Source organism: Paroedura picta, chromosome 5 (assembly GCF_049243985.1).
Source record: "Paroedura picta isolate Pp20150507F chromosome 5, Ppicta_v3.0, whole genome shotgun sequence".
Taxonomy (NCBI): domain Eukaryota; kingdom Metazoa; phylum Chordata; class Lepidosauria; order Squamata; family Gekkonidae; genus Paroedura; species Paroedura picta.
Window position 1 is genome coordinate 128,332,547 of NC_135373.1, and position 14,638 is coordinate 128,347,184.

Sequence of the window (14,638 nt, forward strand, 5' to 3'; positions counted from 1 at the left end):
CTGCCGTCCATGACATCATAAAACACGTGACCTCACGCACAATGCCCCGGGGCTCCGAGGTTCTCTCTCCTTTGGAATGGACAAGGCCGAGGAAGGCCCTGCGGGGGACGGCCAGAAGGTGGAGCTAAGGGAGCTTTGAAGATAATCACCCTAATAAATGCATTTTTGTCACCCACCCGTCTCACATAAATTCAGGGTGGGGAGCATTAAATAGCATAATAATGCAAAACAGCAATAAATGGAGAAGGCAATTGATAAATTAAATAACTAAGTTTTAAAATTTAAAAAGTCATTAGTAAAACTGTCTATATAGTTATAGGCTACTGAAGATTATTTATCTATTTTATTCATTACACCCATAGGCCAGGCAGGTAACATGAAATCTAAAATACAAAATTATAATTATTAGTCTAAACACAGTATATTAGACCACAGCTTAAAAATCCCCCACCCCACCCCTGAATCTTCATGGTGGCACTTCCTGGCCTCAGTAACGGGCCTTCTGGGGCATCTCTGTCTTGCAGAGCCTTAGAGCAGTTTAACTTCATGCAGGGTCGATGGGACTAGGGGAATACTCCCCCCAAGATGGGACCAAGGCCAGAAAAGCCGTGGTCCTGCTTAAGGCCAATTTTACTTCTTTGGAGCCAGGGCCCCTGGGCAGATTTTGGCCCCTTGACCTTAATGATCTTTTATAGAAACATAGAGCTGGAAGGTGCCCATTCCTCTGCTGAACTAGACCCATAGAATCCTAGAGTGGGAAGGGTCCATAGAGGCCATCTAGTCCCACCCCCTGCTCAGTGCAGGATCAGCCTCAAGCATCCAGGAGAAGGATCTGTCCAGCCGCTGCTTGAAGACGGCCAGTGAGGGGGAGCTCCCTACCTCCTCAGGAAGCCCCTTCCACGGCTGAACTAGACTCCTAGAATCCTAGAGTGGGAAGGGGCCATGCAGGCCATCTAGTCCCACCCCCTGCTCAGTGCAGGATCAGCCTCCAGCATCCAGGAGAAGGATCTGTCCAGCCGCTGCTTGGAGACGGCCAGTGAGGGGGAGCTCCCCACCTCCTTAGGCAGCCCCTTCCACTGCTGAACTAGACTCCTAGAATCCTAGAGTGGGAAGGGTCCATGAAGGCCATCTAGTCCCACCCCCTGCTCAGTGCAGGATCAGCCTCCAGCATCCAGGAGAAGGATCTGTCCAGCCGCTGCTTGGAGACGGCCAGTGAGGGGGAGCTCCCCACCTCCTTAGGCAGCCCCTTCCACTGCTGAACTACTCTGACTGAAGGTTCAGCCTGAAACATTCAGGAGAAGGACCTGTCCAGCCGCTGCTTGAAGACCACTACCCCTTCCCCAGGCTGAACTCTCCCAAGTCCCTCCGCCTTTGCTCCTGGGGCTTGGTCCCCAGGAGGCCCCAGATCCTCCTCGTCACTCTCCTCTGCCCCCTTCTTATTTTGACCACGTCCTTTTTGAAGTGAGGCCTCCAGAACTGCACCCGGGACTCCAGGTGGGGTCTGACCACTGCAGGATGCAGGATAGGGACTCTGCCCTCTTGTGATTTCAGTGTGATGCCTCTGCTGATACAGCCCCAGACTGCATTTGCCTTCTTTACCGCCACATCATGCTGTCTTCTCTTATTTAGCTTACAGTGCACAAATACCCCAAGATTCCTTTCACGCCCACTGCTGTCCAGAAGTGTCTCTCCCATCCAGTAGGCCTGCTTTGCACTTCTGTGACCCAGATGTAGAACTCTGCACTTCTCATTGAACTGCATCTTGTTCTCGTTTCCTCTCTTTTCCAGTGTGTTCAGATCTCATTGAACTCTGCCTCTATATTCTGAGGTAGAATCCTAGAATCCTAGAGTTGGAAGGGACCTCCTGGGTCATCTAGTCCAACCCCCTGCACTAGGCAGGACACTCACAACCCTCTCGCTCATCCACTGTCACCTGCCACCCCCCTTAAGCCTTATTCATTACTCCTCCCAATTTGGTGTCACCCACAGATTTATTGGTGAGTCCCCCTAGCCCTTCATCCGGTTCATTGATAAAAATGTTGAAAATGTTCCCCCACTGCTCCCCTCCCTCCACTCTGATGAAATCCCATTAACAGCCACTCTAAGGTTTTCTGACTAATTCCCTCTCCACCGAAACACCGAAAAGTCCAGTCTGCTGTCCTCCAGTTTACCCTTCAGAACGTGGTGGGAACCTGGTCAGAAACCTGACTGAAATCCAAGCAAACAACATCCACTGAGTTTCCACGATCAACTAAGGTCATCACTCAGTCAGAGAAGGAAACTGGCTTGGCAGGACCATTTGGGCAGAAATCTGTGTGCATTTCCCTGGATCCCGATGGTTATCCTTCAGAAAGTTGCAGATCCCCACCTGTCATCTCGGCTCTCTTATCTTCCCCGCGAGGTCAGACTCACCGGCCTGTCATTTCCCCATCACCTTTTTTTTGCAGTTTTGGAGAACATTCACTCTCTTCCAGTCCTTTGGGGGTGTAGTGGGAGAGATGGACCCATAGGTACAGGGCCCCAGACCAGTTATGGCTTTAAAACTAAGTGTCAAAACCTGGAGCCAGTGTAGCCGGGAGAGCGCAGACGCATTATGTGTTCTCCATTGCGTACTTGAAGACGGTTCTCAGACCCCCTCTCAGCCGCCTCCTCTCCAGGCTCCCCAGACCAGGCTCCCCCAGCCTTTCCTCCTCCGTCTGGGTCCCCAAACCCCTTCGTGCGATGCCTGAATGCCGCCCGTCTGTTTCTCACCTCAAGACAACCCTCCGGATAGACTACGGCAGGGGTGGGCAAACTGTGGACTACAGGGGCTCATGGGACGTGTAGCCCATGACATCTGGAGGGCCACCCCTGGACTACGGTGCCTTCTAAGTGTGGCCCCAGGAGCGCTGTTGATACCTTGCAACCCATGGTGTGGACAGGGAGGAAGCCAGACAAGCTGCATGGGAGGGAGCCAATTTATTGCTGATGCACATGACAAGAGAGTCCCACAGAAGAACAGGCACGGGGCCCCCCTGAAGACAAGCCGAAGCGAGTGGCCCTGCAGGATGGGTGCTTGCCCCCCCCCTGGTTCTTCCAGCAACAAGCAGGTCCCACTGGGCAGAGTCCAGGCACTCGAATTTGACCATCCAGCGTAGGGCACATCTGGGGGGAGGCCATTGTCTGCCGTACCCCTCCAGCGTTCTCCACGCCTTGCCAAAACGCCATGGCGGCAGCTGGTTTGTTCCTACGGATCACCGTTCTACTCTGCTGAAACAGGGAGGGTCAGATGTGTGGTGGAGGCACATGCGGCCTGGTTGGGGGTCCCCAACAGGGCACGGAAGGGGGCAAAGGTGGACTCTGGCGCTTGGCTTGTGCTGTGCAGGGAGGGCAGGACCTTGGGAACTGGCTGGCTGGCTGGCTGTGGGGTCAGGGCCAGGGCTGGGTGATCTCTGCAGGGGCTGAAGCTGTTAATGGCGGGTCCTACCTGATGGGGCGCCAGGTGTTGGCATATTGGGCCTGCCCGGGGGGCCGAGTCCAGGACCACTTGGCGGGCTGCCACTGCGCGGGGGGTCGGGTTCTGGGGGGCCAAGTCAGACCCCCCTGCCAGGACTGCTGCCCGTAGGCAGAGGCCTGTGTTGGAGGCGGGGGTCGGGTTTTGGGGGGCCAGGTGAGCCCCCCTTGCCAGCTCTGCTGCCCATAGGCAGAGGCCTTTGGGGGGGTTGTCCTGGGAGGCCAGGTGAGCCCCACATTCCAGTTCTGCTGCCCAAAGGGACGAGTCGGGGGGCGGGTTCTGGGGGGCCAGGTGAGCCCCATGTTCCCAAAAGGTGCCGATGTGGGCTGAGGGCGAGACCAGGTGTTTGCCCACCCCTGGTTCCAGCTTGCTGGCGGCCGGGTTTGCTGGGTCACCAAAGGGAAAGTGGGCTTGGGTTGAGAACTGACCCAGTTCATGAACTGGTTAACGTCCTGCTGGGAGATGTGGGGCCGCTGCCAAGGCTTGCGCCGCGTGGTGGAAGGGGGATGCGTGGGCTTCGGGACGCGGGCAGGACTCAAGAACTTGTCCTTGGTCTTCCCTTTGACCCAGTCGAGGAACTGCTGCGTGGACGAGTAGACCCCTGGCTTCCGGACCTTGGCGCAGCCATTGCCCCAGCTGGTGACGCCGACCACCCAGAAGCGCTCTGACCGGGCCTCCCGGCACGTGAGGGGGCCCCCGCTGTCACCCTGCGGCAGGACGGAAAAGACAAGGGCGTCAGGGAGAGCAGGTCGGGAGTCAGGAAGCACAAGGCGGGTGGAGCTAGGGCAGGGGTAGTCAACCTGTGGCCCTCCAGATGTCCATGGACTACAATTCCCAGGAGCGTTTGCTGGCAGGGGCTCATGGGACTTGTAGTCCATGGACATCTGGAGGGCCACAGGTTGACTACCCCTGAGCTAGGGAAAAGGAAGGAGGAAGGGCAAGTTAACACACTGGCACAACATCAGCAGGGCTGGAGGAGGCCCTTTAAAGGTATCCCCTGTGCAAGCACCGGGTCATGTCTGACCCTTGGGGTGACGCCCTCCAGCGTTTTCATGGCAGACTCAATACGGGGTGGTTTGCCAGTGCCTTCCCCAGTCATTACTGTTTACCCCCCAGCAAACAAGCTGGCTGCTCATTTAACCGACCTCGGAAGGATGGAAGGCTGAGTCAACCTTGAGCCGGCTGCTGGGATCGAACTCCCAGCCTCATGGGCAGAGCTTCAGACAGCACGTCAGCTGCCTTACCACTCTGCGCCACAAGAGGCTCTTTATCCAGCCCCTAAACAGAAGGTCACCTCCAGGATTGACTTCTGTAACTCATTCTACAGGGGCCTGCCCTTGTCCCTGATGCAGAAATTGCAGCTGGTGCAGAATGCAGCTGCTCAGGTCCTTGCAGGAACATCTATGATTCTATGATTCTATATTCATCCAGTGCTGTGGCAGCTACATTGGCTGCCAGTTACAGCCCGGATCCGGTTCAAGGTTTTGGTTTTGACCTTGAAGGTCCTTCGTGGCCTGGGCCCCACATATCTGAGGGACTGCCTATCGCCCTATGGCCCCTCACAGAGCTTTGCGCCCTGCGGATAGTAACCTGTTGTTGATTCCGGGCCCCAGGGGAGTTTGGTTGGCCTTGACCCGGGCCAGGGCCTTTTCAGTTCTGGCCCCAACCTGGTGGAATGAGCTCCCGGACAAGCTGAGGGCCCTGCGGGAGCTTTCCACCTTCCACATGGCCTGTAAGATGGAGTTCTTCCACCGGGTCTGTGGTTGAGGCCATCCCAGGAAGATCTGATACCCCCCGGCAGACAAGAAGGGAGATCTGAATTGGAAGTCCCCCACTAGTTGACCATCAGTGTGTGTGTGTGGGGGGGGGGGGGTAGGGCAGTGCTCAGAGACCCCCTGCAACCGGACTTTTTAGCTAGCTCTATGGGATTTGAATTGTTGCCACCATAAGGGTTTTTTCTAATGGGTGTTTTAATGGGGACAAATGTTTTACATTTTATTGGGGTATTTAGTGTCATCTGCCGTGAGCCAGCTTGCTGAGGGCGGCAGGCTATAAATTGAAACACAAATGAAATAAATAAGGTTCCAGAAAGGGCTGTCAGCTCCCCCCCCCCTGGCCTCTGGCATTCACCAGCTCCAGGTTCAGGAAAACCTGAACATTTGGGGGCAGCCTGGGGAGGAAGGGACCTCAGTTGGATGCCAGGCCATCGAGTCTGCCCTCCGAAGCCTCCATTTTCTCTAGGAAAGCTGACCCCCCCCAATCTGGAGATGAGCCATAATTCCAGGGGATCCCGCAGCCCCACCTGGGGGCTGGCCTCCTCGTCCCAGATGGCCCCCCAGGGAGGGAGAACTGTGAAGAGCAGCTGGTCTGTCAGGAAGCAGGACGGGGGGGGGGGGAGCTGTGAGGGATCTGGGGTTGCCAGCTCCGGGTTGGGAAATACCTGGAGACTGTGGGGGAGGAGCCAGGGGTGGGATTTGGAGCGGGGCAGGACCTCAGTGGAGTATAACGTGATGAAGTTGCCATTTTCTCCAGGGGACCTGATCTCTGCAGTCTGGAGATGAGCTGTGATTCCAGGGGATCTCCAGGCCCCACCTGGGGGTTGGCACCCCTAAAGGGACCAGGGTCCTCTCAGGAAAGAGGATCTGAAGCTGAGCAAGAGTTGAAGGACAGACGGGGCAGAATGAGCTCGGACGCTTGTCCCGTTTGGGCCTTGGGCAGAGGCCCACGTACCTGGCAGCTGTCGATTCCTCCTTCCTCGTAGCCGGCACACAGGTTGTTGTAATGGATCCGGCCATTGTACCATTCGGTGCTGTTGCAGATGTCGAGGGAGATGAGGTTGACTCTTGCCTCCTGCATGATGTCCGCTGTCTCCGTGGGCTCTGCAAGCAGAAAGACCCCGTTGGCCTCTGACCTGCCTCCAGCCATGGCCTGCTGCCAGGCGGAGCGTCTCTGCTCTCCGGCCCTGGGGGTGGACGGCCTCCGAATCCCTCTGGGACCTCTGCCCATGGCCCACTGGCTCTGCCCTTAGGACGCTGGGGGAGGAGAGTCAGAAGCGGAGTCATCAACCCATCCTTAGAGCTGGGTGGCCAAACAGTGGCTCTCCAGGGGGCCATGGACTACAATGACCATGAGCCCTTTCCGGCCACCCTGCCTTGCAGCAACAGCCTTCAAAGAAGCATTCTCAGTTGCAGAGCTCGATTCGAGTCCAGGACCAACAAGAGACCTACGAGATTTCCAGAGGATGAGTCTCAAGTTCCATTTCATCAGACGCCTGACGAAGGAAGCTCCACTCTTGAAAGCTCCACCCCCCCCACCCCCTGCCGCCCATCTTGCGGGCCTTGAAGGTCCTTGGTCTCTCCTGCAGGCCAAATTGGCCACCCTCCGGAGAGTTCACGTCTGAGATTACCTCCCTCTCCCCCCTGCGATCCCTGCCTCTGCTTGGCTTCCCCAATGGCTCGCCCCTGGTCCTGGGGTCAGCAAATGACAGCACCGCTCACGCAAGAGCTGGCCTTGCAAGTCAGGACTCCCGAGCTAAGCCCTGGTGGGCAGTCGGGTGGGAAAGCCTCGCACAGACGCCAGAAGCTGCCTTCGGATGAATCCGGCCCTTTCCCCTCCTCAGCCTTCCTCCTCCCCTGCCCCTGGCCCTTTCCACTGCAGAGGCCGCGGGCTGAACCCGGGGCCTCCCGCGTGCCGGGCAGAGGCTCTGCCCCTGAGCCATAGCCCCTCCCTGCTGCAAGGGCTGCGTTGCGCATGCCGGAGACCCCACGTTTGATCCCTTGGGGGTTTTCCTTTGATGCGCCTCGCGGGGCTCTCACTTGACATGTCCATGACGCCCCAGCCACTGACGTAGCAGTGCGTGAGGGATGACACGTCCACGTCTTCGTCCGGCAGGCAGGCGGGCTGGATGTAGTCGGAGCAGTTGACGGGGGCACTGAGCTCCATCAAGGCGATGTCATTGAGGCTCCGCCGGCGCGAGTACAGCTCGTGCTCCACCAGGTTCTTGATGGTGCGCTCCTGAACAAAGTCCCCCGGCTGGGAAAGCTGTGTGGCGCCAATGATCAGCTTCCAGTGCTCCAGGAACCTCGAGCAGAGAAGGAAAGGGACGTGTCAGGCGACAGGCTTTGGCAGAAGGGCCTCGTGGCTTCGGGGCCTTCCGCTCCAGGCATCCTACTCAGGGGCTGTGCTGGGACAATGAGCCTGCACATGAAGGACTCGCTCCACCCTCTGCTCCCGAGCACCAGTGATCCAACAGGGCTGCTGCTTCAGAAGCCAGGCTGCAGGGGAAATTGTCCAAAACAAGGCCACGTGGTCCTAGCCTGCCTGCCTGCCTGCCAGCTATCCCGAGAAGAACCTTCTGATGGAATTGAAAGCGGCAAGTAATTTGGTGAAGTCTTCCTTGCAGGGTTATTGTTAAGCTTTTAAACAGTGTAGCTGGGCCTATGTGCTCACTAGTGACACCAGATGGTCACTATTGAGATTGCAGCCACATGCTTGAAAAATTCCACTCCTCGAGGCCTGGGAGATTCCTTTTAGTGGGGCCACCACCCACTTCCTCTTTCTTCAGCTAGGGAAGGTTTCCCTGTTGCAAGTAGTCCAGGTCTGGTTTATCCACGTAGCCCTTGCTACAGGCCCTGCACTTCCAGAGACCCCACTTGGTGCCTTCTCCCCCCCCCCAATGGTTTGGGGCTGTTGCCTCTCTCCTCCTCCCTTTTCCCTCTTTAAGGATACTCAGAGTGATACCCCCTTTCCACTGCCCCCAGGCTGGCTGGTCCCACTGCAATTGTAGTCTGCTAGGGCCTCGCACGTCCTCAAACTAGCTCTGGTTCTACAGGCCCCACAAATCCTTAAACCACTCCTGAAGGAGCCAGTGTCTTATACACACACACACACACACATAATATTTCCAGTAAAGATTATTCCTTTTAAACCTCAAAGACCTGTGAGTTTGGATCTTTGCCTAATCCACAAAGGTAACCAATAAGGGTCCTTTTACTCTGCAGCTCTATTTTTCTGGAGGGACTTAGGGCTCCTTGCCAAGTCCAAAAGTCTCAACTCCTTCCCCATGTTTGCGGCGGTCCTGCTAACCAGTCTGGCCCTACCCTGGACCACTGTTAGAGTCGCTTGCTTTCTATCCCCCACAAAACATGCCTTCCCTTCCAGTGTGCAAGCTAAGACTTTGGCCCTGTTCCCGGAAGAGTAGGCTGGGTGATTTACTGGGCTGTCCTAAGCAACGTGGGCTCCGCTTAGGTTCACATTTCCACCCAAGTGCAAACAGACCAGCTGCCTGAAGGAGAGGGTGAGCTGCAACCCCCCCCCGCCCCTTTTGCCTAGCCTTCCCCCCCCCCCCCAGTGTATGCCACCCAGCAAAGAAAGAACATCTCACCTAATCCCTGGACCCCGCCCGGGGCATAGAGAACCCAAAGTCCCTCCCCAAACGACTAATCTTGGGCAACGACTGGCTGAGCGGGGAAGCCACGAGCACAAGGAAGGGCTGGCCTGCGATTGCCCCATCTGCCCGCCCCCCTCCACTCACTTTTTTTGAAGGAAGCAGTGGGCTGCCGTGACAACCCAACGGGGGCTGATGAGGGAGCCCCCGCAGACATGTATGTAGCCATTTTCCGATGGGATCTGGATGCTGACCATCCAGGGCCAAGTTCCCGGCACAGCGTCCGTGCCTCCTATCACTCGCATCGACCCCCCATGGCTGGGAGCCAACGGACGTCTTCCACAAATGCCACTGGGGGGGAAACACAAACACCCAGGAGTAAAGGTGTGTCCTGATGCCAGGTATATATATATATGCAGAGTCCCATCAGGCACCTTTAAGACCAGCCGAGATTTATTCCAGGCATGGGCTTGTGAGTCCATGCCCTCGCCCTCTTCCTCAGACTAATGAACCACCAGCATAACTGTGGAGGCAGAAGGCAAAAGCAAATTGTGGCTAATTAGAAAGCTCTTGTCATAAGATCCAAATTAAGCCATGTGATAATTCTTTGCTAAAACAGCCCATCAGTCCTTTTGACTTCAGTTGTAGTTCACAAAAACGTTGGAGAATTAAAACTGTCCACGTCAGTAATTAATGGCAGACAACCCCCAGTTGTTGCTGGCCCCCATCTGTCTCCCCACAAGTGTGGAAACCTCCCTGCAAAGTGACAAGCTGTGCTTGCAACTATCTTGTCCTGAGCAAAGAAATGCTGTGCTGTGTTTCCAGACATCAAGATTACAGAGAAGAGGAAGAGTTTACAGTCGCCTTCCCTTCCTCTCCCCACAACAGACACCCTGTGAGGTTGGCAGGGCTGAGAGAGTTCTGAGAGAACTGTTTTATAAGAGCTCCAATGGGATTGTAACTAGACAGCTACCTACATGAGGAGGAGCAGGGAATCAAACCCAGCTCACCAGATTATAAACCACCTCTGTTCACCATGACACCAAGCTGGGTTTAATAAGTGAATAGAATAAAAATAATACACATGGTCCTTTCAAACAGACAGGCTGAGCAAGGGGAAGAAAAGGTGAATGGATGCAGTGCCCTTTTCCTAGGCTGACTTATCCAGAGCATTGTTTAAATAGGACAGGCTGGTAATGGCTTAAAGCTGCAGTAGTTTGAAGTTCAACATTCAACCCTAGACCCCTCCCCATTGTCCCTCGCCATATGGACAAGATGGAGTTCCTAAGTAAAGACTTAGTCCTGTTTGGAAGTCAGGCCATGAGATCATTCATTCATTCATTCATTCATTCATTCATTCATTCATTCATTCATTCATTCATTCATTCATTCATTCATTCATTCATTCATTCATTGCCACTCCCGGGCCCTGCCAGCTTGTGGCAGTTTACCATGAATGATAAAAACCACTTAAAAACAGATACAAATATGTCATCCTATACATTTGGCAATAAAAACTAATTTACTACTCCCCTCCCTTCCTCACACACCTGAGCATGGTCAACCACCACCTGGAGGGGAGGATGCGTCCTGCCCAGATGACCCGATCTTGCTAGCCTGGCCTCAACCAGAAGCCTGGCGGAAGAGCTCCGTCCTGCAGGAACTGTGATCGTTCCATCAGGGCCCTGATCTCTTTGGGGAGCTCCTTCCACCAGGTTGTGGCCAGGACTGAGAAGGCCCTGGCCCTGGTTGAGGCCAGGCCTGCCTCCCGAGGACCCTCAGCAGATTCAAACCCACAGAGAGAAGAGCTCTATGGAGGGGAGGGGGGGAGCTCAGTCCACAAGTGGCCTTCAAGGTAAGAACCAAGACCTTAAAGCTTATCTGGAAGCTAATTGGCAACCAGCGCAGCCACCTCAGCACAGCCAGTCAACTGAATTGAATTACAACTGAATTCCAGGGGACTGATTGGCTGTTTTGGCAAGGAATTATCCTATGGCTGCATTTGGATGTTGTGACACAGTTTACTAATTAAACAGAATTAATTTTTGCTTTATATTCCCACGGTCATGTATGGAGTTCTTAGTCTGGGGAAGAGTGCTTGCACTCGAAAGCTCCCGCCTGGAATAAATCTTTGTTGGTCTTCAAGGTGCCTGACTGGACTCTGGTTCTGTTTTACTGAGCCTTAACAAAGTGTGAGCTGAGAGACCAAGCCCTGTGCAGGCAGAGCCATCAGCCTATGGAAGCACTAAAGTCCTTGGAGCATGGTGCCCCCCCCCTTCTGACTTCCTGCCACCGATGTTGTGAGGCCGGGCTGCAACCCAAGCACAGTGCGAGCCACACGGCTGAAATGTCAGGCTTGTATTCTAGGGGGGATGCATTGGCCCACAGCACTAAATAAAATAAACAATCCACGCCTCGTCTCAACCAATTTTGTACAATGAGAAATTAAATCTGTGGCATCAGACTCCGTGCCGGGGGGGGGGGGTTGGAGGTTTTAGGCATCTCTGTATCTTTATTGTCTTTGAATCTATTGATGTGAGAAGCTGCTAGCTGGCAGGTCTGGGAGTGGTGGCATACAAAGGTAGGTAGGTAGGTAGGTAGGTAGGTAGGTAGGTAGGTAGGTAAGAAAGAAAGAAAGAAAGAAAGAAAGAAAGAAAGAAAGAAAGAAAGAAAGAAAGAAAGAAAGAAAGAAAGAAAGAAAGAAAGAAAGAAAGAAAGAAAGAAAGAAAGAAAGAAAGAAAGAAAGAAAGAAAGAAAAGCTCTAGATGGGAGCAAGATGGAAAAGGCCGGAGGGGCCAAGTCCCCCAGTCCTTCTCATCTGACAAAAACAAGGTCAGTCCTGGTACTTAAGTGCTTCTCTTACAGCCTTCCCTGGAGGCCCACCTGTCCTCAGCAAGAAGGTGTCTCAGGCATGATGCTCGTGCTTCAGAGTTCAGACGGCTGGCCTCCTCTGCCCCACCGGGCTACCAGAGAGCAAGTGCCCCACAGGCAGCAGGGGGGCCAGGACCCCCAAGTCCTCAGAGCCAGAGGAGCCCAGCTGAGGGGTTTGGGCCTGACCCTCTGCACAGGAAGCAGGGCCTGATGCAAAAGCAGAGGCCAGAGAGAGACCCCCATCTCCAAGGACCCAGGCTTCCCTCCCTCTGGAGTGGGCTGGCAACTTGGAGCTGGGAAATGCCCGGGTTTGGGGAGTGGAGCCTTGGGGGGGGGGGCGGCAGGGAGGGATCAGCGCCCCAGAGAGATCGGGGGTGATCCTGGGAGCCTCCGGGGCCTTCCTAGGGCCTGCCCCCCTGCCCTGGGTGTGGGGGGTCACTTACTTGCACCAGTCGTCTTGGGCACAGGCAGGCCGGAATGCAAAAAGGGCCAAAATAGGGAACAGCAGCCCCTTCATCCTACATGGGGGCAGCCGGTGCAGCTTTCCGCCGCGGCTTCCCATAGCTCATGACGTCACAAACCCCGCACTTCTGAGCCTGGTCCAATCGGCTCACAGTCAGTGTGAGGTCACAAGCACACACGCAGAGGCCGGCATTCTCTGCTGGGCGTCTCTTCTCCCTGCGGGGGGGAGAAATGGCTCCGTCAACGTCCCTTTCAGGGAAGGGCCCAGAGGGAACCGAACTGGCAGGCCAAGGAGGTCACTTTGGTGCCCTCCCCCTTCAGGTCATGACCTGTCGTGTTCCTCAACCTTCCTAATGCCGAGGCCCTTTCATACAGCTCCTCCTGTTGTGCTGACCTCCAACCATAAAATTAGGCCAGGGTTCTTTCACAGAAATTAAACCAAAACTGACCAATGGTGCGAAGATCCTTTGTTCGGGATTGTGTATAAATTGTTTTTTTCCCGGGGTTTCTCAGTTCAGCTCTGCCTCTTGTCCCACCATGCCGATCTCACTCTTTTCCGCTGCTCCAGATAGACGAACGCTGTATCTCAAATCTACCCCGCAAGGCTGTTGTGTGGATGAAATGGAAGAGGAGCGATCAGCCACTTTGGGACCCCCTTGGAGAGAAGGGCGGGGTACGCAATGAACGAAAACCAACCATTTGGAAGAACAAAAATTGTGCTTCCAGGGGCACCTTTAAGAGCAACAACCATTCAGCTTTCGTGTGCAGGCGCCCTCCCTCAGACCAAATTGATTGGGAGGCATCAGTTAAGGGATGTGAGCCACTGTGGGTGCCCCTTGGAGAGAAGGGTGCAGGAGAAGCCAAGAAACCCCATGATTTGGGGGAGGCATCCGTGGCGGACCCTCCCCCCGCCTGGCTAAGCTCGCCTTGCCGTGACCCCTGTGAAAGGGTCATTGAACCCCCAAAGGGGTCCCAACCCCCAAGTTGAGGGCCACTGCTCTTGGGGGTCTTGAGGCCAGACTCCCTAGGAAATGAGGGAGCACAGGGGGATGCCTATGGACAGCCAGGACAGTCTGTGGTGGTGGGGGGGGGTTCAAGCTAAGACAGAGGCCCGGGTTCAAATCCCCATCTGGCTATGGAAGCTCTCCTGGGTGACCGTGGCCGAGTCGTTCCCTCCCTCACAGGGACACTGAGAGGATAAAATGGAGGCGGGAGAGACTCAGCTGGGCCGCCATGTTGGCCTGACAAGAGCACAAAGCTTCAGACCCAGCCCAGAGAGTTTGATCCTGAGGGTCAGCTTTCCTGTTGCCAGAGCTGAATTTGGTTAGTCTCCCAGGTGCTACTGGTGGGAAGAAAGAGACCCTTGTGCTGAGCTCTTTGGCAGCACAAGCAGGTTAACAAATGTGTCAGGGGACCTGGCTGGCCCACACCACGGTCAGTTTGGACACATGGGTGGTGCTTCCGTTGTAACACAGTCGGGGGGGGGGCAGTAGGGTGGGAGGGACAGGCCTAACCCTGGCGCTCAGCAGATCCCTGGATGAAGAAAGATGGGAAAATACAGGCTCTCAGTCCCAACAGAGACCCAATGAAGCACATTGCAAAGTGTTGAATTCAGGTGGGGAAGGGAGAAAATTGGTTGTTGTCGGAAGGAGAGAGTCTGAAAATCAATACAACAGGGCTACCAGCCCTAAAAACAGTAAAATTAAACAACAAACAAACATGGGACTCTAAAAATATCTCACAAAGTTTTGACGGATAAGACAGGTCGAATCTTGACTCGCGGACTGTCTAAGGCAGGGGTAGTCAACCTGTGATCCTCCAGATGTTCACGGACTACAATTTCCACGAGCCCCTGCCAGCGTTCGCTGTGATGACTCACCATCTTCTGCAGTCAGCAGCTGTCTTGCTAACACGGGGTGGTGCCTTTTAGACTGGAGCTCTCTTCCAGCACACAGCTGGCATTGCTTAATTGGCTCAGGTGAGCCAGATGAGCTGACAAGGCAGGGAGCTGCAGCTGGAGGCTGGGGAGTGGAATGAGGAGCTCCTGCAACAACTTTGGAATCTAAGCCCTGGTTTGTCTGCAGCTCCATTCCCTTCTGCTGGTCAGAACTCTCTGCCTGTTGAACATCTGGCTGGCTAAGCTGTCATCCAGAACCCAGGAAGGTCACAGTGCAGATGTATGTATTAGTACCCATTGTATTCCTGGGTGCAAGAGCCCCTTGGATAACAATTTGTTGGTCTTAAAGGTGCCACTTTATTATATGTACATGAGGTATTCTAGTAGATATATCTACTAGAGTTATAGACAGTGCTGCTAGCCTCCAGGTGGGGTTCAGATTGATCTCCAGATGACAGGTACGGGAAATAATTTCACTCTGTGGCACACATGGCCAGACTGGGGCTCTCCAGATGTCCATGGACTACAA

The 14,638-nt window shown here is 54.8% G+C and overlaps 1 protein-coding gene across 2 annotated transcripts; it reads right to left on the minus strand.

The window, feature by feature from the left end:
- Positions 1–2,943: 2,943 nt before the first annotated feature.
- Positions 2,944–12,811, minus strand: LOC143838747 (acrosin-like). Of its 2 annotated transcripts, XM_077340555.1 has the most exons (6): positions 12,662–12,811; positions 12,194–12,428; positions 9,027–9,230; positions 7,309–7,574; positions 6,224–6,372; positions 2,944–4,200 (listed from the first exon to the last, which is right to left on the minus strand). In XM_077340555.1, exons 2-6 carry the CDS (start codon positions 12,310–12,312, stop codon positions 3,463–3,465), a joined length of 1,476 nt encoding a protein of 491 aa, XP_077196670.1. In that variant the 5' UTR covers positions 12,313–12,428; positions 12,662–12,811; the 3' UTR covers positions 2,944–3,462. The 2 variants fall into 2 exon arrangements, with proteins under 2 accessions (XP_077196670.1, XP_077196671.1); XM_077340556.1 differs by lacking the exon at positions 12,194–12,428.
- Between the last annotated feature and the right edge of the window lie 1,827 nt (positions 12,812–14,638).